Source organism: Embiotoca jacksoni, unplaced genomic scaffold, assembly GCF_022577435.1.
Source record: "Embiotoca jacksoni isolate LCO1_2020_lvr unplaced genomic scaffold, fEmbJac1.0.p SCAF_51, whole genome shotgun sequence".
NCBI classification, from domain to species: domain Eukaryota; kingdom Metazoa; phylum Chordata; class Actinopteri; family Embiotocidae; genus Embiotoca; species Embiotoca jacksoni.
This window is the reverse complement of record NW_027185405.1, coordinates 2129417-2153408: the sequence shown is the minus strand read 5'-3', so window position 1 is coordinate 2153408 and position 23992 is coordinate 2129417. Positions and strand designations below refer to the sequence as shown.

Below are 23992 nucleotides of genomic sequence, written 5' to 3'. Positions count from 1 at the left end.
TAACCATAGCAACCGGTGAGGAGGGGACAGGACCCATGGCGATTGACACTTATCCTCCCACTCGCTCGGTGAGCGTGGTGTGTGACCTTCATCCCTGATTTCTCTCTGAAATCCTCGTCTCCGGTTCCCGATTAGAAATCGGAGAGATTCTGTTTCCAGCTGATCGATATCTTTGGACTCTCGCGGTGTTCGGCATCAGCAGGGAGCGCCGTTTGTGATCCATCTGTTCACAAGTTACACCCACCCTTTGCACTGTAACACGATCTTCCTCCATGTGCACGTGAGCACATTTGAGCACAGCGGAGTCGAAGCAGATGGAATTAAAACTTCATTGATCATCAGCAGCAAACCGTAACCGGATACAGCAAAGAAACCCAACAGAAAAACAGGCTGCGGGACGAACAGGGTTTATTTTATTTTATTTTTAATTCCCGACCTCATCTTTGCCTCTACTACACGTGCTCAGGTGCTAAGCTGCGCAGCTAAAACGTGAATTAAACTTTAAAAAGTCAGGTTACATTTTTTTAATCTGCGACACCAGCAACGAACCACCAGAACAAAATGATTTTATTTCATCTTGATCTGTGTTCTGCTTCTTTAAATGTTTTTATTTACAAAAATAAGAGAATACGGAGGCCTCTTTTGGCCAACTCTCATTTTGATTTGATATTGACAGCGCTCATTCATGACATCTTTTCAATCGTTTTGTTCTGTTGCTGTTCACTTTACTTTGTAAGTGGGAAATTTAAATTCCGACTTAAATTTTAAAAAAATACTGATATGTGAGGAAGCGTTACTGTTAGCTGCGTTTTCTCTGCAGCAGACGTAACGCAGCGCTCACTGAAACAAGACGTTCCGTTCTCGCTGCAGTGACCCACAGGTGGGCTGCTGTGACATCACTGTTGGGCGTGGCTACATCACTGTTGGGCGTGGCCACATCACTGTTGGGCGTGGCTACATCACGTGAGACGACAGGTAAAGATGGGAAATATGCTGCCTTTCAAATGGAACTCGTGGGCTCTTGGTTACAACGCGATGTAAAAAAATAAATAAAAAGATTATCGAGGGTCGATAGCTTTGATGCAACAATTACAAAACAGGTTTTTATTGTCTTAAAACTGAAGGTGTTTGCTGCCCTCTACAGGATGGGAGGAATTAAAAGTGTTGATAATATCCAGAGCCTGAATTGTTCATTTGAGTGCACGTTTGTTTTCTTTTCTTCGTGACAGCTCTCAGGCTTCACAATTTAATTTAAAAAAAAAAAAAAAAAAAAAAACACGTTAAAATCAATATTTTTGACACTTTATTGAACAGTTAACTGCCCACCGCCAGCCGCGAGACGTGCGTGATCCGCTGGTCGTACCGGATGAAATGATAAATCCTGGATCCCTGGACTGAAGCTGCAGAGACAAAGTTTGGCTGTGGGTTTTAAACTTTTCCTTCAAGGATCATCAACAAAATCAACATTTGTGTTTTTTGTGTCATGTGCTAAAAAAAAAGAACAAAAAAAGAAGAAGAAACAAAAAAGGCTTCTTAACTGATTTTTTTTTTTTGTCTCGGCAAAACTACATATAGTGCAACTTTAAATTAAGACATTTCAGACTTCTAGGAGCCCCATGTTGTTATGTAAACACAAATACATTATCAATATACAACACAAATATTAGAAATATCATCACTGACCTCCAGAAACCCTGAACCCTGAAACAAATCCTCAAAACTGGACCGATACTTGTTCAGGATGTGAAAACAATAAAAAATAATCCAACTCGACTAAACTTCATAAAATCATGAAAACTAATTGATCGTTAAATCTTTTCTGAAGCAAAAGTGCAAAAAACTTTGAGCGATTTGTGACGATAAACACAAAAGTCGGACGAACATGTAATCTGAAAATGTGCCTTTAGATTAAGTGATCAAATAAATAACCAGCTGATAATTAAAGTAAACGTCAGCTGCATCATTAAAACTTGTTTAAAAACGATCTTGTAAAATTTCCTCGGATGAGAAATAAATCTGGTCGTGGGTTTGAAGATGAAGCTTGACGGACATCCATCCAGGTTTTTCAGAGAACTTTGATCCGATCCGTCTCTTGAAAACACTTCGTTCCCTCCGGTGTTATTTGTACTGTTGGTTTGGTGCTAACACGCTAAGCTGTACTTCAGCGGTCCTTTTGCGTGTAGCGCTGATTCGTAAGTTAGAATGCTAACGCGCTAAAAGTAAAGACCTTCCCATGAGCCTCAGCTGCACTTCCTGTTTAGTGCTCGTGAACAAACTGAACAAACGTCCAACGTGAGCAAGTTCATCTCCACGATGTGAGCGTGTCGCCGTTAGCAGCTAGCACGACCGTCAACTCTGTTTTTCTTCCTTGAAATGATGAATTTAAAAAAAACGTAAAATGTCGCTCGACTTGATGGCGATAATGAAAACTGTCTGACTTTCCTTTTTAACATCTTCTCGGAAGATTTTTAGCAGTCAAACAAAGTCAATTCATGATCTTTACTTTAAAGCATTTTGTGGTGAAAAGAGTTTAAAAAGTTGCAAATGGGATTTTTAAAGTTCAGGGTTCCCGAAGGACGAGAGAGACGAGCAATAAATATGTCACACGGTTAAATAGCTCAGAGTTCAGTGATTATATGAAGCAGGCAGGAAGTCACAAGCAGCGATGCAAAAGTGGAATAAATTCAAAAAACACTCCTCATCGTGTTTTCAGTTCGCTGAGAAGAACAGCTGTTTGACATTCTCATAGTTACAGAGATTTACATCCATCAACAGGAGTCCAGATGGATAGGAGGAGGAGAGGAGGAGGAGGGGGGGAGGAGGAGGGGAGGAGAGGAGGAGGAGGAGAGGAGGAGGAGGAGGGGAGGAGGAGGGGGGGAGGAGGAGGAGGGGAGGAGAGGAGGAGGAGAAGGAGAGGAGGAGGGGAGGAAAGGAGGAGAGGAGAAGGAGAGGAGAAGGAGGAGGAGGGGGGAGGAGGAGAGGAGGAGGAGGAGGGGGGGAGGAGGAGGAGGAGGAGAGGAGGAGGAGGGGGGGAGGAGGAGGGGAGGAGAGGAGGAGGAGAGGAGGAGGAGGGGAGGAGGAGGAGGGGAGGAGAGGAGGAGGAGAGGAGGAGGAGGAGGGGAGGAAAAGAAAGGAGAGGAGAGGAGGAAACAAGGAGAAGATACAAGGAGAGGAAACAAGCAGACAAAAGAAGAAGAGGTGAAGATAGGAGAGGAAATAAGGAAAGGAGAAGAGAGGAGAGAAGAATAGAGGAGACGAGGAGAACAAAGGAAGTCAGGAGAGGAAACGAGGTGAGGAGGAGAGAGGAAGGAAGGAGGAGGAAAAAAAAGGAAGCATCTACAAAGAAGTCTTCAGACCAAGGTAACTGAGAAAAGAGTGTTTGGTGGAGAAAGACGAGGAGGAAGAGGAGGAGGAGGAGGAAGAGGAGGAGGAGGAGGAGGAGGAGGATAAAGGAGAGCGTGGTTTCAGAGAGATGAGCGTCGTGATGGGGAGGAGAGGAGACAAATCCCTCCACCCGGCCCGGTCGGAGAGCGAAGGGTGAAGAGGAGGAAGAGGAGGAAGAGAGGAGGAAGAGGAGGAAGGGGGAGGTGCAGCGGTGTGCGTGCCGGGCGGAGTGTGCAGCCGCTGGACGTGCTTGTTCGAACGCTGATTGTCTCCGTGCACGTACGAGCGGTGCGTGTGCACGTCACCGGGCGCGTCCGCCGCGCTGCCGCCGGCGTGCGCGGCGTGCTTGACCTTGCAGTGCAGCCGCAGACTGTCCCTCCGCTTGGCGCTGTAGGGGCAAAGGTCGCAGGTGAACGGCCGCTCGCCCGTGTGCACGCGCACGTGCTCCACCAGCTTGTTGGCTGTCCGCGTCAGGTGGCCGCACCGGTCGCACCGGTACTGGTTGCCCTGGCGATGACCCTGGAAGTGAACCAGCAGCTCCTGTTGCCCGGGAAACGACCTCTGGCAGATGCGGCAGCGATGCTCGGAGGTGCTCTGCTCCGGCTGAGTTGCCATGGCAACTGCCGGAGCGCTGCTGGAGGCGGCGGGAAGGGCGACGGGGAACCTGGGAGTCAGCGGGGGTTAATGGCACGCACACGCACACGCACACGCACACACACACACACACACACACACACACACACACACACACACACACACACACCGTCAATAAAATACTGCTTAAATGACACGAAGTAAATGTTTTCATCAACAAAAGAAAGAAAAGTTATGACATTGCTAATATTCGCAAGACAAACACTTTTGCTTAAAAAAGTCATAAAACCAATCAGTTAAGTGAAGTATTTTCCGTTGGCGTTTGAAGTGAACCCACCTGATGTGTGCGGTGTCGCCTTGTATGTGCGTGTCGACGTGAGCCCTCATCTCTGCCTCCTGATTGGTCGAGTGGTCGCACACGCAGCAGTGCAGCGAGAAGGAGCCGTGTTCCCATTGGCGGTGCTCTGTCATGTGACTCTGGAAAAGGGCGTGGCCCTCGGTCTCGAAGCCGCACACGTGACACCTGAAAGGGGGGGGGGGACACAAGAAGCAGAAGGTTTGTACGAAGATTAATAAACACAACAAAGTAAAATACTGAGTGTTGAATGTCTTTGCAGCACAGAACAGGTAGAGGGCGCTGTCCTCAACACAGCTGAAAGAACGACATGGAGAAGCGTTTTAAAATTCGTTTTAAGGCTGCTGCCATAAAAAAGTGAGTCAAAAAGTTCAGAGACTGTTCCTGTTGTGCGTGAACAGTGACGCACATGGAGAAGCAGGAAGCAACGACCTCCATCAGGAAGTATTCAGAGTTCAACATCATCACCGCTGGTACGTGAACATTCGTGACGTCACCATGGAAACCTGAAACTGGAGCAAAGAAACATCAGATTTTGGGTCAAATTTTTGGGGAGCAGAAAAAGTGTTCCTGAGCCCATGCAGTGATTTCCACCACAGAACCTTTGCTGTTTTTAAAGCAGTGGTTCCTGAGTCTCCAAAGATCACAGACGACATCTGACTTTGGGTCAAAATCTGTAAATGTTCAACAGAGACCCTTGAAATGTTTCAGAAAGTCTACGACGATGAAGCAACGAACCGGGCGAGGTGTTCTGATGACATCACGTTTCAAGAGGGGCGGAGCTTCACTGTTCGAGAACCGAAAAAGGCGCATCAGGTCAGGAGACACCAGCTGGGTTTTTCTTTGATGTCGGTGGTTGTTGTGTCACCGTGAATTCGTCCCCCAGAGTCAGACTGTTAACACCGAGTTCCACTGGGACCTTCTGAGGTTCTGGTTTTGGTTCTGGTTCAGACTTCTTTTCTGCTTCGTAGTCTTCAGGTCAGTCTGGGTTTTGTGCTTCCTGTTTGATTTTGAAATCACTTACCTCTTGTTTTCACTTCCTGTCTTTGTATGATTGTTGGCCCCGCCCCCTGAGTAGTTTCCCTCGTTGTCCTTCCCTCCCTGCTGTATTTCAGTCTGTGTGCTCTTCTTCTTCCTTCTTTGTCAGTTTGTTTCAGTGTCCCGTCTGTTGCTGCGTCTTTTTGAAACCCAGAGAACAACAAACCACCTGAACTGTGGCGCCATGGCAACGGGGTCCTCCAACATGACAACACGCCCAACACGAGCTAACCACAACCCTCAAATCTGATGTTTCTCTGCTCCAGTTTCAGTTCATGCTTGTCTTCACAGGTAAAGAAGTCCAAATGTGCACGTTACCTGAAGAAATAAGAGCAAGCGGTGGTTTGATCTCTGCTGAGGTTGGTTTGGGTTTCTGTGAGGAAAAAACAAAACAAAAAGAAAAATGGTGTTTATTATTCTGCTGAGAGATTCGCAAGATAAATCTCTTTTGTTTTCTTATGCGCTGATGAGCCCCTCTGGAAGTTATTATTGTTAAACTTCTCCGTGACTGTCGACTGCATCAGCTCACATCGGTACCACCTTTATTATAAACCCAAAGGCCAAACTGGTGGCAGCATGAATCTATAACGCACCGGAAGACAATCATTAAAAAAAAGAATTAAAAAAACTCTGCAGGAAATCTAAATGCACAAATTCCCTGAGTGTTTATTTAGTTGTGTTAGTGCGGAGAGGATGGAAACTCAAAGCAGACGGGAACTGGAGTCAGAGGACGATAATCGTCTGCAAATAACGTCGTGAGCTCAGACGAGTTCACGTGTTTGTGTTTATCAAAGAAAGATCGTGTCCAGTAATTTACCATGAGGAGGTTCCTGGGCGATCAAGAGTGGGGAGGAGCGGAGTTGGTCCATGTTCACCTTCAAAACAGGACTAGAGGTAGCGTAACACACACACACACACACACACACACACACACACACACACACACACACACAGGAAAACAGGCCAAGGTCAGAGGTCAAAGGTTCCACATGAGATTACTGATGGATGATAGGTTGTGTAAGGTCACGGTTTATCTGAGCTGAAAGGCAACTGGACTTGTTTGAGGGTTCCTTGAAAACATTTCACTCCTGGTTCGGGAGTTCCAGGCTTGTAACCTCCGACGGGCTTCAGAGTCATCAGGATCACACAGGTCGTGGTGTGAAGGGATCGCGACCCACCGGACTGTCATGCGAGTCCGAATGGGTGTTAAGGTTGCTGGGTCCAGTTGAGATCCCTCCCCAAGAAGATTACCTCAGATCTGTCACCCACAGGCTTATCTCAGGTCCGGTTCTTAGATCCTTTTATCTCAGGTCCGGTTCTTAGATCCCTCTATCTCAGGTCCGGTTCATAGATCCCTTTACCTCTGGTCCGGTTCTTAGATCCTTTTACCTCAGGTCCGGTTCTTAGATCCCTTTACCTCTGGTCCGGTTCTTAGATCCTTTTATCTCAGGTCCGGTTCTTAGATCCCTTTACCTCAGTCCGGTTCTTAGATCCCTCTATCTCAGGTCCGGTTCTTAGATCCCTCTATCTCAGGTCCGGTTCTTAGATCCCTTTATCTCAGGTCCGGTTCTTAGATCCCTCTATCTCAGGTCCGGTTCTTAGATCCCTCTATCTCAGGTCCGGTTCTTAGATCCCTTTACCTCAGGTCCGGTTCTTAGATCCCTCTATCTCAGGTCCGGTTCTTAGATCCTTTTACCTCAGGTCCGGTTCTTAGATCCCTTTACCTCTGGTCCGGTTCTTAGATCCCTCTATCTCAGGTCCGGCTCTTAGATCCCTTTACCTCTGGTCCGGTTCTTAGATCCTTTTACCTCAGGTCCGGTTCTTAGATCCCTTTACCTCAGGTCCGGTTCTTAGATCCCTCTATCTCAGGTCCGGTTCTTAGTTCCTTTTACCTCAGGTCCGGTTCTTAGATCCCTTTACCTCAGGTCCGGTTCTTAGATCCCTCTATCTCAGGTCCGGTTCTTAGATCCCTCTATCTCAGGTCCGGTTCTTAGATCCCTTTACCTCTGGTCCGGTTCTTAGATCCTTTTACCTCAGGTCCGGTTCTTAGATCCCTTTACCTCTGGTCCGGTTCTTAGATCCTTTTACCTCAGGTCCGGTTCTTAGATCCCTTTACCTCAGGTCCGGTTCTTAGATCCTTTTACCTCAGGTCCAGTTCTTAGATCCCTCTATCTCAGGTCCGGTTCTTCGATGGAGTGAGTTAGAACTGAAGAATGTTGATGAAAGGTGAAACGTCTTCAACAACCTCTAATGAGTCCAGTTACCTTCAACAAACACTTTGATGAACAGGAAGTGGACCGTTACCTTCTGATGGGCGGAGTTGACCTCTCCACCAGCTGATTGTTGGATTTACTGACCCTCTCTGCAGACACACAAAGACAGTTAATGTTGAGCTGACAACATGAGGACTGAAAATCCATCTGAGAATTAAGACCAGACAGTAATTATAATCTGTATAATCTCACAGTAATTTAAACTAATGAAATGTGTCTTTAATTAACAACCGTCTTGCCTCTTTGAATGTTTCTTGTTTTGATCTGGAGTGAGAAAGTGTGTGTTTGGTTACCTGAGAGCTGGTGCAGCAGCGTGGACGCCAGGTTCACGGACATGTCCTGCCACAGCACCGCTCGGAGGCACTGGTCGGCCATCTTGGCTCCAGAGGTGAACTGGTCCTCCATCTTGGCTCCAAAGAAAAGCTGCTCCTCCGTCTTTGCTCCGGAAAAAATTTCGGCCGCCATCTTGGCTCCAGAGACGAGCTGGTTCTCCATCTTGGCCCCTGAAGGAAGCTGGTCCTCTAGTTTGACTCCGGACAGAAACCTGTTGCTCATCTTGGCGCCGCAAAAAGGCTGCTCTGCAATTTTTGCTTTAAAGAGAAACTGCTCTTCCATCTTGGCTCCATTCAGAAGGTGGTCCGCCATCTTGGCTCCAGAGACACCGTGACCCTCCATTTTCACTCGGAACTGAAACTTGTTGGCTCCGGAGACCACGCTGTCTGCCATCTGAGCGCCAGGCTGGCAGCCTCCAGCGCTGACTCGGTCTTCTGTTTTAAGGCCGAGAAGACACCGGTCCGCCATTTGGGGTCGGAACGGCTCAGCCATCTTGTTCCCACTATGGACCCGGTCTTCTGTTTTCACGGTGAAGAGATGGTGGTTCGCCATCGTCAGGGTAGATGCAGTCATGTCTTCTCTGATTGGTTGATTCTGGGCCATTGTGTCGACTTCCATTGGCTCTTCTTCCTCTTTGAGCCTCACCCCGAGGCCGTTCACTTCCTGACGCTCTGTGATTGGTGGGAAATACGTCATATTGTGAGGTCACTTGGTACCAGACATGTCAGAAATAATAGTTCCTGAGGACGTATTTAAATAAGAAGTGGACAGAAGTAAGGCTGAAACCATTAGAAACCTTAAACAAATGGCTGTTTTGACCTTCATTTAAAGAATTTATGGGTCATTATACCAAATATTATTGCTGCTTTCTGCGTTGTAAGTCACTGTAAATGAAATGTTTTTGATTCTCGGCTGGTTAGTTGGACAAATCAAGCAGTTCAATGACATCATCAGGGACGATGATGCGCTTGTGAGTCACGTATGTGTCTTTTACAGACTAGAGAAGGTCACACAATGCTGGCGCCTAATTTCTAAATTTAGTAGTAGGCCTGACCACATCCAGCAGTGATGTCACAGTGATGTCACAGTGATGTCACACACGGGCGTCACCGATCAACGGGCGTGTCTTTTCAGTCCGAACACGGCGGAGGAATGAAAACGGTACCTGCTAGTTTCCTGAGCAGGTCCGATGCCAGCGTGTCCGTGGCGGCGTTGCCGTCCGGTGTGTGCGTGAGGGACGGCGGCTCAGGGCTCGCCCCGGGACCGTCCGGCGACAGAGCGAGGCCGGGCTCTTCCTGCTGCTCCGCCTCCTCTCGGCTCCCAGGATGCATCTGGACCTTCTGGGTGGCCTCTGAAGAGAGAAAGATCGAGAGGCGAAGAGAGAAACTGAGTGGGATGTTCGATCTGACACTCTGACTCACTGTGACCGGCACAAGAACCAACGACCAACCGGTTATTATTTACTCTGTTGGTGATAAAAACACGTTCAAGTCCAAATTCCTTTGAGTTAAATCTCTTTAATATGAAAATCGATTCCAGAAGAGGATCGATTGAGATCCGAAGTATCGATATTGCAGTATTGATCCGAACCGATCCTTCGCTCCCATTCGGTCTGAACGCCCACATTAGTGACGGCCATCAGTGGTGTTGTGTGTAAAAATAGCATTCAGAGGGAGAGAGCATCCCCCCTCATCTAAAGTCCTTTGACTGGTCAGCGTCCAAACTGATGTTAAAATTCTACTTTTTAAAGCACTTCATGGTCTTTCAGCAGCCTCACATCCTCCGGTTGTTTTATTTCATAATTTATTTATATTGTGTTCATGTTGTAAATCATTCTATTCCCTCTTCTTGATTTTATTTGACTTCATTATTGTCAATACCATTATTCATTTTCCACCATTTTCATCCCTCAGTGAGTGCACAGGTTGTGTTTTTGGGTTGTCTGACTCTCATTATTTCCAGAATGCCTTCAGGTGAATTTCTTCCAATTTGGCACAAACGTTCACTTGGACCGAATGATAAACTGCTTTGAATCTAAGGGTCAAGGGTCAAAGGTTAAGGTGACCCAGGCCTCACGTTGTCCCATACTTCTGGACTCAATATCTCCGGAACGCCACGGGGGAATTTCTTCCAATTTGGCACAAACGTTCACTTGGACCGAAGGATGAACTGAGTAGATTTTGGTGGCCAAAGGTCGCGCTGACCGGGGGGTCAAACTGCTGCCATATAGACGGAGGATAATGGGGCCAAGCCTTGACCATCGACACGGGTGTCCACATACTTTTGGACGTATTGTGTGCGTGTCCAGAGGCCAATTAGTGTCCATAACAATTACAATAACAGACAATAATTTTCATTGTCAGTTAATCAACAGATGAGTTATTGATCTACTCGGCACGATCGTCTGTAGTACAGCAGATACAGTGTGTGCGTGTGCTACCTGACAGCCTGATGAGGAGGTCAGACGCCATCTTGGTGCTGACATCAGGGCTGAACAGAGAGGTGGCGGCAGGGAAGGGACTCGAACCCGCGGCGTGTGCGTCCGGTGTGTGTTCGGCGTGCGCGTCGGGAACACTCAGTGAGCGAGCGTCATCGCCGGTGTGCGTCTTTGAGTGTGCGTTTGCAGGGAGTGTGTGTTGTTTCGCTGCATCAGAGGGAGGCTGCAACACACTCGACCCACGCTTCATTTTCCGGCGTGTGTGTGTGTGTGTGTGTGTGTGTGTGAGTGTGTGTGTGTGTGTGTGTGTGTGTGTGTGTGTGTGTGTGTTATGTTGAGTGAGTGTGTTTGAAAAAAAAAAAAAAGAGAGGGAGTCAAAACTCAGAGCAGAGGAGGGCAAGAGAGAAGGAAGAGGAGGAAGAAGAGGAGGAGGAAGGCAGCGCTGCTAAAATAAGACGGCTGTGTTTTTTAACATATGGAAGTGAGGAGAGCATCGTCGAGAAGAAACACGAGGAGATCGAGGTAGAGGAGAAAACGAAGAGCGGAAACGAGGGAGGATTTGCTCTTCAGACCGAGCTGTTGCTGGCTCTCATTGACCTGAAACAGAGAGAACGAGATGGATGGAGGGAAACGAGGTGAAAGAGGGGAGAGGGAGGACGGATGGAGAGGAGGAGGAGGAGGAGGAGGAGGAGGAGGAGAGAACAGCGAGGATGAAGGACGAGGGAGGACGGGGAGGAGGAGAAGAAAAAGGAACATGAACAAAGTGAATCTGTGAATGAATAAATTATTGAATGGATGAGGCCCAATAATAAGGGGATAAATCATTCCCGTTATCGCCATGGTAACGGACCCCGCTGTGTCTTCTCCTGCCCTGACCTTCCTGCTGACAAACAATCATCAATTATGATCAATAATCGTCAATAGCCACTTCCACCTGCCACCAGCTGTTAGTCCTGATCACTTCTTGCTCCTGCAGCGACAATTGTTTTTTTCACACTCCAGCCTGTCTCTGTTTGAAAATTTATATAATTTAAAAACACATACTAATTTAATACATAAATAAAATTATTGTTATTTAATTTTGTAGTTGAGAGCAGGTTGTGTGAGAATACATAAAACAATATAAATTTGAATATACGGTTAATAGATACATATAATCCCATTTTAAAAAAAATCAACTAAATTGAGATGAAATCCCATTCACATATTCACTTTAAGATTTGATCTTAATATTGGTCTTAAAATATTTAAATCAGACAAAAAATAAATAAAATGAGACAATACAAAATTTGACAAAATTTAAATATTAAAGTCAAATTAAATCAAATCTGTTCAAATTCACCCCCAAAATTTTTTTTTAAATAAAAATTGTGTAAAAACAAATCATAAAAAAATCTATTTCTTTCAAATGGAGTTGAAAAATGGAGTTAAATTAAATGATTTAAATGTAATAAATGAATGTAACCGGCCGTCCCCGCCTCGGTTCACTCACTACCCCCTCGCCAACTCCGCTTCCTTCAGCCTCCTGCCTCCGTCTCTAGGCGACACCGCGCGGGCTGCCGCTGCCGCCGCATCCGGCAGGGGAGCGAAAACCACCGGGCACCAGCTCCTCCGCGACCCCCCCTCCCGCCCCCCCTTCCTGCCGTCCCCTCGGTGTCGGTCGGTCGGTCGGTCGGTGTCAGAGCCCCCGGAGCCCCGCTGTTAGCTGGTTACCTCTGCCCCCCCTCCTCCCCTGCAACATGGCTGAACGACTCCCCGCCACACCGAGTCACTAACTCCTCTCCCGCGGTGGGATGTCAGTGTTTGGTACCGCTTAAGTGGCAATTTCTTTCAACGGATTTCCCTCCGCCTTTCTCCGGTTACCGGGAACAAGGGCAGGTGTCAACAGCCCAGCCGTTACCCCCGCCGCCACCGCCACCTCCTCCTCCTCCACCTCCTCCTCCTCCTCGCCCCCTCCCTCCCTCCGATCCTGCAACATGGCTGAACGGCTCCCCGACCTCACAGGACCTCAAAAGTCATTTTCACGGGTCAATTAGCATCGATAACCGGCCACGGCTACCGCCGAGCCGCCCCGGGACAAGGCGGTTCTCTCCCCGGCTCATCTTCCCTCCGTGACTTACCGGTACCAGGAGGGCAGGTGGCGGCGGCGGCGGCGGCGCTGCTGGTGGTGGTGCAGTCCGGGGCATAGCCTATATATAGACTATAGATCCGTTCCATGTTAAATCCCCTCCCGGTCTCCGGTCACACCGTCCCCGGTGACTCCCCCGGTCCTCCCGTCCGCGGCGGGAAAGTGAAACAAAGATGACAGCGGCGAGGAGATCCGTCTCTTCCCGGAGCCCGAGGATGACGGGTCGGTCACCGAGCAGGGCAGATGGAGGTTTCCGCCTCCTCCGTGTGTGTGTGCGTGCGTGCGCGCATGTGTGTGTGTGTGTGTGTGTGTGTGTGTGTGTGTGTGTGTGTGTGTGTGTGTGTGTGTGTGCTGCAGTGTGTCTCTACACGTCTGTCCTCACAGCAGTCTGCACCAGTAGAAACCATGAATAGAAACCAGTAGCTTCTACCTGTGCACATGTACTCTTGTAGTACTAGTACCAGTACCCGCTGTAGAACACGTACTACAACAAGTAGCAGAAGTACACTGCCCGCTGTAGTACAGTCAGGGTCGTTGCAGTACACTTGTAACATGCAGTAGAGCCGTGGAAGGTAGTAAAAGTACTACAATACCAAGGCATGTACTGAGAGGCTTAAAATGAACAGGAGTAGTGGAGGTACTGAAGTAGTACAAGTACTACAACTTAGTGTCAGCAGGAGTTGTAGTAGAGGGAGCCAAGTAGTAGTACTATGAAGCAACAGTAGTGTAAGGTGAGTATTTCTTGTAATGTAGTACAGGGTAAGCTAAAGGAAGTGGTAGTTGTAGTAGATGTAGTAGTTGTAGTAATAGATATACTAGTCGTATTAGAAGCAGTAGTAGTCGTAGGAGTAGATATATTAGTTGTAGTAGTAGATATAGTAGTAGATATAGTAGTTGTAGTAGTAGATATAGTAGTTGTAGTAGTAGATATAGTAGTAGATATAGTAGTTGTAGTAGTAGATATAGTAGTTGTAGTAGTAGATATAGTAGTTGTAGTAGTAGATATAGTAGTTGTAGTAGTAGATATATTAGTTGTAGTAGTAGATATAGTAGTAGATATAGTAGTTGTAGTAGTAGATATATTAGTTGTAGTAGTAGATATAGTAGTTGTAGTAGTAGATATAGTAGTTGTAGTAGTAGATATAGTAGTTGTAGTAGTAGATATAGTAGTTGTAGTAGTAGATATATTAGTTGTAGTAGTAGATATAGTAGTTGTAGTAGTAGATATAGTAGTCGTAGTAGTAGATATATTAGTTGTAGTAGTAGATATAGTAGTCGTAGTAGTAGATATATTAGTCGTAGTAGTAGTAGATATAGTAGTCGTAGATATAGTAGTCGTAGTAGTATAGTAGTAGATATAGTAGTCGTAGATATAGTAGTCGTAGTAGTAGATATAGTAGTCGTAGATATATTAGTTGTAGTAGTAGATATAGTAGTTGTAGTAGTAGATATATTAGTTGTAGTAGTAGATATAGTAGTCGTAGTAGTAGATATAGTAGTTGTAGTAGTAGATATAGTAGTCGTAGTAGTAGATATAGTAGTTGTAGTAGTAGATATAGTAGTCGTAGTAGTAGATATATTAGTTGTAGTAGTAGATATAGTAGTTGTAGTAGTAGATATAGTAGTCGTAGTAGTATAGTAGTTGTAGTAGTAGATATAGTAGTCGTAGTAGTAGATATAGTAGTTGTAGTAGTAGATATAGTAGTTGTAGTAGTAGTAGATATAGTAGTCGTAGTAGTAGATATATTAGTTGTAGTAGTAGATATAGTAGTCGTAGTAGTATAGTAGTTGTAGTAGTAGATATATTAGTCGTAGTAGTATAGTAGTTGTAGTAGTAGATATAGTAGTTGTAGTAGTAGATATATTAGTTGTAGTAGTAGATATAGTAGTCGTAGTAGTAGATATAGTAGTCGTAGTAGTAGTAGATATAGTAGTCGTAGATATAGTAGTCGTAGTAGTAGATATAGTAGTCGTAGTAGTAGTAGATATAGTAGTCGTAGATATAGTAGTCGTAGTAGTAGATATAGTAGTCGTAGATATATTAGTTGTAGTAGTAGACATAGTAGTTGTAGTAGTAGATATATTAGTTGTAGTAGTAGATATAGTAGTCGTAGTAGTAGATATAGTAGTTGTAGTAGTAGATATAGTAGTCGTAGTAGTATAGTAGTTGTAGTAGTAGATATAGTAGTCGTAGTAGTAGACATAGTAGTTGTAGTAGTAGATATATTAGTCGTAGTAGTAGATATAGTAGTTGTAGTAGTAGATATATTAGTCGTAGTAGTAGATATAGTAGTTGTAGTAGTAGATATAGTAGTCGTAGTAGTAGATATAGTAGTCGTAGTAGTAGATATATTAGTTGTAGTAGTAGATATATTAGTTGTCGTAGTAGATATACTATTCATAGTTGTAGTGGAAGCAGCGGAAGTCATTGTGTAGTAATACTACAACTTATAGTAGTAGTAGAGCCAAGTAGTAGTAGTAGTAGTAGTACTAGTACTAGTAAAAGTAGTAGAAGGCCAGTACTTTTGTACAGGCTAGACGAGAAGGAAGTGTTGGTTGTAGTAAATAGTTATAGAAGTCGTACTGGTAGCAGTACAGTAGTTGGTAGTGGAGGTGGTAATTTAGGTACAAGTACTAGTAGTACTTTTAGTGGTAGTAGTGTAACAGAATTAGCATGAGTATTGATAGTAGTGGTAGTTTTAGAAGTAGAACTACCGCAACACTATAGTTTTTGCTTCCTAATTTTAGAGGTAGTGAAAGGATTGGTAGTAGTAGTACTAGTAGTAGTAGTAGTAGTAGTAGTAGTATTAGTAGTAATGATAGTTGTAGTGATAGATTGAAGTAAAAAGTATGACAGCAATCTTTGGATACTTATGATTAAGACCATTATTATTATTACAAGTAATACATGTATAAATGGTAATACTACTTGTAGAAGCAGTGTATGAGTACAGTTTTAGTAAAGGTAATAGTAGTAGTAACAGTAGGAATATTAGGAGTATTGGTAGCAGTAGTAGAAGTACAGGCAGTAATATTAAAGTATGATGGTAGTGTGAGCAGTAGCAGGGTAAATACTGCAGTAGTACTTAGCTGCTGTGTACAGGTGTGCACCTGACAGAGTGCAGTGACATGTTTCCGCCTGCAGGGGGAGACACAGGGCAGCAGTTTGAAACCAATTCATTATTATGCAAACAAATTGTTTATCTTTATCAGTCAGTCATTAAATGAAGACATAAACAAACACAAACATTTCAATTTAAATAGATGTGACTGAAGAAGAAGAAGAAGAAGAAGAAGAAGAAGAAGAAGAAGAGAGAAGAAGAAGAAGAAGAAGAAGAAGAAGAAGAATCAATAGAAATATTTGGGAGATCCTGGAGGGAGACGGCTACAGCTGGTGTGCATCCTGTTGTGTGTGTGTGTGTGTGTGTGTGTGTGGGGGGGGGGGGGGGGGGGGGGGGGGGGGGGGGGACTAATCCCATAGAGATACTCCGACTAGAAAAGACTCACCTCACCCTCTGCAGTGTAAATATCAGCTGAAATACCAGTGAAATAATGGAGGACAGAACTGCACACCAGATTCATTATTAAATCCTACATGAATGAATTTACTTACCTTCTTGATAACACTTGAAAAAAATAACTGGACTTAATTTTGGATGAAATAAAAAAAAATAATAATAATCATTTAATCAACTAATTGTTTCAACTCGGCGTATAAACACGCCCTCCGAGATAGACTCAAGGAATATATTTTTCATACTCACCGACGCATTAAAAGCACTTTTTCCTCTATTTAGTTGTCAAAAACTGCCTGTAATTTACTCAGGATACGACCTACAGGTCTACATGTTCTGGTTCTATGTCCCCCCCCCCCCTCCCCACACCACCCCCCTTTAGATCCTGGACCCCAGGATCCCTCTGAATTTCAAGCTCATCAGACTTTTTAGGAAATCTTGAAACTCACACTCACAGCTCTGTTGGGATTCAAGTGATTCTCTGCAAACTAAAGAAGAAGAAGAAGAAATAATATCCAGGTAGGGATGCTCAAGCGTAAAAATCATTCCTGCAACATTCACTCCTTAATTTGTAAATATTTTAAATTGGAGAGTTGTTGAATGTGTAGTAACTTTCCAAAAAGTCCCGTTTAAGGCAACAAAAAAGTTTAGGAATTTGATTATTTCAGCGTTTACTGGTTGAACTTCAGTATTTTCGCACAAATAATTAGTCCTGTCTCGTAATCTTAATTTTGTATTTGATTTAAATGAATTAGTATTATTGGTGTTTACAGGAGTAGGCCAGGATAATAAAAAATAAAAAAACATCTAGTGATATTCTATGTTTTTCTGAATGTAAGCAAATCTAATAAAAAAGATCCAATGATTTATGTCTTAATAACACAACCTTGTCAAAGCTGAATACAGACTGTTTTAAGTTCTGGATTTCAAAACCAGTAGAATCGCCACAAAAATGTAATTCACTCAAAGGAGACGAAGAAAATGTTCACAATTGAACTCATTTATTTAAATGAAACAAAAAAAGTGCGTCTGTGTGTTTAGAAATGCCGTCCACCATCCTCTGTTTCCGAGTGGGTGTGGTCTTAATCTCGCTGGCTCCGCCCACCATGTCGTTCTCCCGTGGTGCCAGCCACGCCTCCTGTCGGGGAATGATTCCCGGCCACATCCACGCTCAGCCCCAAGACCCCAAACACAGCTACGTCACCGTACGCACCTCCGCCTCTTCCTACCTCCCCGGACAGTTCGTAACAGGTACTAATGAACTCCGATTAATTCATGCACCAATTAACGACCAAATATCATTTCTACCGTTACATCTACTTGCTTTTGTCAGAAAGGGCCGCAGATGTAAAAGAAGCATCCCAAACATTTATTCTAACAACTTGTCTCTGCATCCACATCATACCTGCCGTCAGTCACCGTCCGAAGCTCTCGGGACTTCATGGGTTTCCTGCTGCAGGCTCGGAGAGTGGAGGAAGCCCGGGGCGAAGCGGCGGGAGGTGCCGGGGTCGGGACCGGGGTCGGGACCGGGGTCGGGACCGGAGGCGGGTCTATGAGAGCGGGCCCGGCGCAGGTGGGCGGCTCCTGGACGCTCACGCCGCCCGGCACCAACACCCTGCGCTGCCTCTCGGAGGGCGACACCGTCACACACTCCGACAAACAGCTGAAGAGAAACCTCTCGTTTGTGTGGCGAGCTCCCGACGCACCGATGGGGAACGTACGCTTCTAGTGAGCCGAGCAATACTTAAAAGATCAAAACATGGAGCTACGTGTCATTAACAATATGAGTATTTGGTTTATTATGAAGACTTGCATATTAAATAACCAATCAACAGTTTCCTCCGTGTCCTCTGCGTTCCAGTATCACAGTTGTGAAGTCCTACTTTGTGTACTGGGCCGGTATCGAGTCCGCCGTGGTGCATGATGGGAGTCGTAGTCCTCGGAGAGGGGAGTAACAGCACAGAGGAGCATGAAGCGAGGGAAATCTTTGCGCTACAGAAAGATAAAGTTACAGCTTCGCCAGGTAGGTAAACGTCAACAATGCTTACCCAGAAACCAATGCAACTCTCTCGGTAGATAACTTACATCTCTTCTCTCACCTTGTTGCCTCGCAGCTCTCGAAGCCCAAAGAACATCCAACCAACAACCAAACGAGACGGCCACTTCTGCGACTACTGTAGGAAACTCTACGAGAACCAGCAGCGGAACGAAACTCTACCAATCTCTGAAAACACCAAAGGAAGTCACTCGTCCGACCTTGGAGACGAACACCTCCGAGGCTTCGGCATCCCTTGGAGTCCATCACCTGAAGAATCAGCCGGTCGGCAAAAGGAGCACTTTGAGTTGGAGGTTTCTTCAAAATGACACACATTCAACTCCGGGATCCGTTTCAGGTGCGACTATAGAGGCAGGCACTAAAATATTCACTCATGCCGAGGACCTGAAGAGTTCTCCTCCTCTCACAACCTCTTTCTCCACAGTTGAGGTTGAAGGGATGGATGCACCCACCAGTGTTTTACCAAACATCTCCAGCAGTTCCCCGTCCCGGCCTCCTGCTTCCTTCTTTCCTTTGGACGATGTAGATACGGAAAGTAAAGATCCAAAGATAAACCTCCAGGATCCAAAACCTAAAACCACAACTACAGCGATACCTTCAACCAATCATAGTTTCCATAACACAACACCCACGTCCCAAAATCCAGGAGAACCAATCCAATCCGAGAGTTCAGGAAAGTTGGAGACCCAAAGTGGTTCTGCACAATCCCAGAGGACCGACCTCACCGAGCCTCAAACCAGCACGATTAAAGCTGGAATACATGGCCGCTCTCAAAATCCTCATTCTGAAACTTCTTCACCGAAGCCTCTTGTTCAGTTTCAAACATCCGGACTTTACCTCCGGTCCCAAACTGGTACAAGTCGGACTCATCAATTCCCGAACCCCCAGTCACCGAGCAGCTTCCACCAAACCCGACCAGAAACTGCCCCGACTCCACCTCAGGCCCGAGCTAGCTTCCCCCAGACAGACCGGTATCAATCCCAGAGACCGCCCGACGCTTCGGCGACCTCTGCTGACCCGCGGTACCAGGACCGAAAGTTAACTCCCTCCTCAGTAACTCCTCGACCTTTCACACTTCTACTCAAAACCACAAGTCCAATCTTTGCTTTCGTTCCTTCGGCCACTCCTCCTCTTCCTCCTCCTCCTTTTTCAACGTCCACCTCTTCATCCCCTCCTGATACTTCGCCCAGCTCTTCTTCTGTCCACCGTCCTGCGACCACTCCTCTTCATCCCTCTGTGGGTTCAAACCCAGCATCCACTCATCCATCCGTCAGGTCAACATTGTTGATGCGTTTCTCTTCCTCCTCCAAAACAAACCAACCTCAAACAGCTCCGTCTCTTTCTGCTCTTCCGTCTCCTTCCCCGATCTCCACTCCTCCTCGTTCACTGCCGACCTCCTTCGACTCTTCCACCACGCCGTCCTTGAGCTTCTCCAACTCCCCAACACCAGCTCCTCGGTTTACTCCCATCCCTTCATCTACTTCCTCACAGTGTCTCACAAATTCCACCACCTCCCCACCGCTCTCCTCCTCTACATCAGCTTCTTCCACATCCATTTCTATCCCATCGTCTTCCTCCTTTGCGGGTTTCTCATCTTCTTCGCCCGTCACCTCTTCGTCTTCCTCCCAGTCGACCTCCGCTCTCCGGGGACCTTCGCCAGCACCCCGTCGCTCTCTGCTCGACCCGCTGGCGTCCTCTTCGTCCCCGGTGCTGTCCCAGAAACTCACCGTGGGTCAGAGGTTGCTCGTCCAGAACCGCGTTGCGTCGTCAAACCGCAACCCGCCGACACCGAGAACGGTCGTTCATCCAAACCTAAATCTCGGTCATGAATTGAAACCAAACCTTCCCAATAGTAATCCCGTACGTCCCTCCGATCCTTCTGGACCTCCAGACAAGGAAGGGAAGCGTCCAGATCTCATCCCCAGACACAGTTCCTGGGAGCTCGGCATGCTGCTGGGCTGCTCGGCCGGGTTGGGCATGGTGCTGGTGGTCGGGGTGAGGTACGTGTACCGCCAGGCCTGCGGCAGACAGACGGGGGTGACGCTGAACGACAGGGAGAGAGAGTACGGGAGAGGAGAGAGAGGCCTGATCCACGTTCAGGAGTGTGGTGATTTGGTCAGAGTCCGAAAAATCAGAGAGAACAGTTTTGTACTTCTGGCAGAGTACGATATTCTGACTTCACCTGGAGAATGAAACATAAGCTGCCAAGAAAAGATGATGCTGTAGATAACAAAACATTTCTTGAAGTCAAAGCTTGTTTGAGGGCAGTAATAATCATATAGGTTGAGAGATTCATGTTTTAAATCAACAACCCTGGGCTCCGTGGATGAAACACCTTTTGTATTACAGTAAGTTTCCTTGTCTCCATCACCAGGTCAGAGTGACACTTAAAAAAATAAATAAATAAAAACTCTAGCAAAAAGCATCCAGAAAATGAATCCTTGTAAAGTTGGATTTCAACCAATTTTAAGCAAAAACACTGAAAAAAAAGAGAAATATTTTGAGCACCGTGTTTCCTCCATCTACTTTTGTACTGCTGTTAGTGCTGTTTGTGAATTCTGGAGTGCGCTGGCTTGACCAAAGTTTTCTTATTTCCCTCTACGATTTTCCAAAGAAATAACTTGTGAAGAAAATGTTCTTGGCAAAAATATATTTCTGCCTCTAGAGATTTCTGCAGCCAAAATGTTTAGAGAACTAAAAGTAAGTCTGCCTTTGGATAAAAATAAGGAAATTCATCAACAGGGCTGGAATGACACCATTTGGTGGACACTTTGGTTTTTTTTTAAGCATGCATCAGAAAGGTAGATTAGAAACTGAGTAAAAACATCACAGCGCGAGTATGAAGTCCAAATCTACAACTGAATATTTAGAGAACATGTTTGATAAATTCAGGGTGTTGATTTTATGTGAACGGTGAACCGAACTAACATTTAGATGAGCACGCTGTAATTGTGATTTTGTCCGACTGAGATTCTCGCACATATAAAAACTGTCATTTTAAGTCACGTGAATGCATTTAACAATAAAGTATATTTTCAGAATTATAAACTATTTTTTCTTTTCTTTAGCTCTTGAAGGTTTTTATGGATGGCAGGCCTGTTTTTTTTTTTTTAAATCAGTTTGTTTGTGTGTTAAAAGCAGCACGAGGCCTCCGTGGTCTGCTGGCAGCGTCGTTCTCAGGCGTGTTTTATTATTCCTTCTTCCAAACGATGAAGAGCCATCTGTCTAGAAAGAAGTTGGGTCATCGAAATTAATGAGCTGCTAATACGTCCCACTTGGTCAGACAACAAAAACAAGGATTTATTCCAAAGTGTGTCCGGTCCTGAGGACAAAGCGCTCATTAGGGGTGTTCAGACTTGAAGAGAGAAGAAAGAAAAACACATTCCTGGCACTGTAGCATCGAGTCCTGCAGAGACATATAAGTGATAAAAGCAACAAATTGCAAACAGCACATCATTACTGGAAACATCTCCATCCAAAAAAAATCCACTCCTACCAGCTGTCAGTCTTGTGCTTGCAGGTTTTGTGTCCCGTTATCTTTACCTGTTAGAAAGGTGGCAGAGTGCTACAAAATAAAAAGAAGAGTTTTTCCTTATATTTTTTAATAGACCTGTAGAAGAACAGACATATTCCACTCACTACTTTGCTTCCCAAAATAGACCAACAGGCAAAACAATCACACTGTAAACAGACAGAGACCGACTGTAAACCTGACGGTTACCGAACGACCCGTGAAAATTGGCATTTGTGCTGTAAAGGCTTCGATATTCTTCACGGTAACAGCGACCGACTCCATCGTGATTTCAGGAACATTCTCAGTCGAGCTGAACAATCTGACGAGGTTTGTTTCCGTGAAGTTAAGAGAAAGGTTTTTGCTTCCCGTGTGGGCCGACTTAAAAAGAAAAGAAACAAAAGAATATAATTCCAAAAGTCCCAGTACAGTGAAATTTCAATCTACCGTTAACTTCCATCTGAATCTGCAGTTCCTCGCGGAGATCTATAGTTGGTTTCAGCTTGAAGGTTTTGGCTCTAAAAACCCTGTAAAACTCCTCCTGAACACGCTGGTGAACTTCCAGAAGCGTTCAGCAGCTAAAGTACCAAATATTTCACTCAGGAGGCCAAAAACGCAGCTGGATGGCTGAATGTTTAAATAAGCAACTGTTTTGCCAACAAGTTCACGTCACATAAAGTATAACTGTTGACGAATTGTTTCCACTGGCTCCAAAATTTTTATTCCATGATGGCTTAAAAAAAAAAAAGAAGTCCATCACTTGAACTCTGAACAGCTCTTCGATTGACTCGCCTTCATCAGGAGAGCTCGTGTTGGCCTGATGAAGGTCTGACGAGGGAAACAAACACTAGTTTCTCCTATTAAAATCCGTACTCCATCACTTTACCATCTTTCGACTGCTTCCTGCGTCGGCAGCGGAGGAAAAGCTTCCAGTCCAACATGATCACAAACACAAGGGCCGACCAATCAGCAAGCAGTGGGCGTGGCTAAGAGCAAACGACGTGAAAGACGTTCCAACAATGTGACGGTGCGGTTAAAGGCCGCTCCAACAGATTTCAAAGTCTCCGCCCGGATGACTGGAAGTCACACAGTGAGTTTGGGTCCGCTAACACGAATGCGGCCCGTTGCTGCAAAGGTTGGAGAGATATGGCAACGACACGACAACCAAACTCCCAAAGTGCCGCTAGCCGTTAGACTGATTCAGGGAAGACGGTGATGCTAACGCTGTCGCCCGTGACAACGGAAACACAAACAAGCTGTCCATAAAAGGACACGAAGGGTCGGGGGGAAGCGTACGTCTCGGAGCCCTCTGAAGGCCGTAGTCTGGTTCCACACCATAAATCTTTGTTGTTTTTTTTAGCAAAATCCACTTTGATTATGAAGCCATGAAGAGGCTCCGACAGATGGAAACAACCAGCGCTTCAAATGTGCTTTTGGTTGGAAGAATATTGTAACAGCAAACTACAAAACATACGTAGCTCTAGAATAGAGTGTCATCTGCATACAGATGTGTATTTGGTTTTTCAAAATGTATTTTGTGCAGGTTTTTTTTTTACAAATTTCAGACTTTTCTGTGTGCTTTGTTTCTGCTCAAGAGGAGCTCTGCTCTAGTGTCCTTATTGGTCCACGTTAAACAACAAATACAAAAAGACCTTCTTGACGACATACTTAAGTTTGAATTCGAGGCGAACGGGAAATGACGCAGACAGGAAGCTGAATAAAAGCATTAAAATAAAGAAGGAAGTTGCAGGATCATAAATTACCTGTTGAATTCGACTCCCGACCTCAAAGTTCACTCGTCAAGCAAACACAAGCGTTATTTTAGAAAGTGTCCAAAATCCAAACATCTGCAACTTTTCTGTAAAACAAAAGTCTGATAATCCAACATATATTAAATAATATATGTATAATGTAACAAACGTCCAAATTTTCTGGCAGTGATGAGTAGCAGAAAGATAGAGTAGAAAATGTAGAAAAAAAGAAAAGAAAAGGTCCCAGTAACTGCACCCTTCTGGTTCCTGCTGGCAGGAGCTCAGCGCTCCCTTTTCTTTAAAAATAAACTGCTGTCTTTTTGTTTTGTTTTTGCAGGAATCTTCAGGGTATTTCATATAAAAATAAAACTTGTACTTTCAATACAAAACAATAGATATGATGGAAGAAAGAGTTTTCCGTAGAAACGGAGAATGGTCAAGGCAAAGCGGTGAGCCTGGTTCCCTCCGCCGCGCTGAGGTCGTTGTTGATTGGTTGTAAATAAGGCACACGTGTGACGACTGCATCCCGCCGTGGTCTCCGACGTCAAGACTTTGATTTCATCCTCGTCAGACGGGCTGGAGGGCCGAAAGTTTCCCCGCCTGGACAGAGAAACCAA

General features: G+C 45.3%; 3 protein-coding genes across 10 annotated transcripts in view; 1 reads left to right on the top strand and 2 right to left on the bottom strand.

Moving 5' to 3' along the window:
- Window positions 1-1280: 1280 nt before the first annotated feature.
- LOC138211895 (zinc finger protein 827-like) lies at window positions 1281-12775 on the bottom strand. Of its 7 annotated transcripts, none has more exons than XM_069172069.1 (9): window positions 12535-12626; window positions 10418-10658; window positions 9143-9328; window positions 7938-8648; window positions 7676-7733; window positions 6189-6259; window positions 5690-5744; window positions 4316-4501; window positions 1281-4048 (listed from the first exon to the last, which is right to left on the bottom strand). In XM_069172069.1, exons 1-9 carry the CDS (start codon window positions 12598-12600, stop codon window positions 3337-3339), a joined length of 2286 nt encoding a protein of 761 aa, XP_069028170.1. In that variant the 5' UTR covers window positions 12601-12626; the 3' UTR covers window positions 1281-3336. The 7 variants fall into 7 exon arrangements, with proteins under 7 accessions (XP_069028170.1, XP_069028173.1, XP_069028174.1 ...); XM_069172072.1 differs by having other exon boundaries at window positions 10418-11011; window positions 12535-12623; XM_069172073.1 differs by lacking the exon at window positions 12535-12626 and adding an exon at window positions 12128-12331 and having other exon boundaries at window positions 10418-11011.
- LOC138211903 (mucin-2-like) lies at window positions 12748-21123 on the top strand. The gene is given in 6 exon segments (XM_069172088.1): window positions 12748-12764; window positions 17099-17308; window positions 17473-17785; window positions 17919-18005; window positions 18007-18080; window positions 18172-21123. Coding segments are annotated over 6 exon segments (2826 nt in total). The 5' UTR covers window positions 12748-12757; the 3' UTR covers window positions 20307-21123.
- Window positions 21124-21387: 264 nt separating this feature from the next.
- Window positions 21388-23992, bottom strand: part of slc10a7 (solute carrier family 10 member 7) — an 8850-nt gene continuing 6245 nt past the window's right edge. Inside the window, exon 11 of one of the 2 annotated variants that reach the window (XM_069172079.1) lies at window positions 21388-23975. In XM_069172079.1, coding sequence (XP_069028180.1) covers window positions 23943-23975 — 33 coding nt within the window. In that variant the 3' untranslated portion in view covers window positions 21388-23942. The remainder of the gene's footprint in view (window positions 23976-23992) is intronic. The other variant, XM_069172080.1, reaches the window with a different exon arrangement.

What these genes read in the sequence shown, in the direction of transcription:
- LOC138211895 (XM_069172069.1), bottom strand. Translation starts at nt 12,600, where the DNA reads ATGCCCCGGACTGCACCACCACCAGCAGCGCCGCCGCCGCCGCCGCCA. An exon ending in TCAACTCCGCCCATCAGAAG is followed by an intron (nt 6,260 to 7,675) that starts GTAACGGTCCAC and finishes CGCTACCTCTAG; the next exon opens with TCCTGTTTTGAAGGTGAACA. An exon ending in GCTTGCTCTTATTTCTTCAG is followed by an intron (nt 4,502 to 5,689) that starts GTAACGTGCACA and finishes CCCCCCTTTCAG; the next exon opens with GTGTCACGTGTGCGGCTTCG.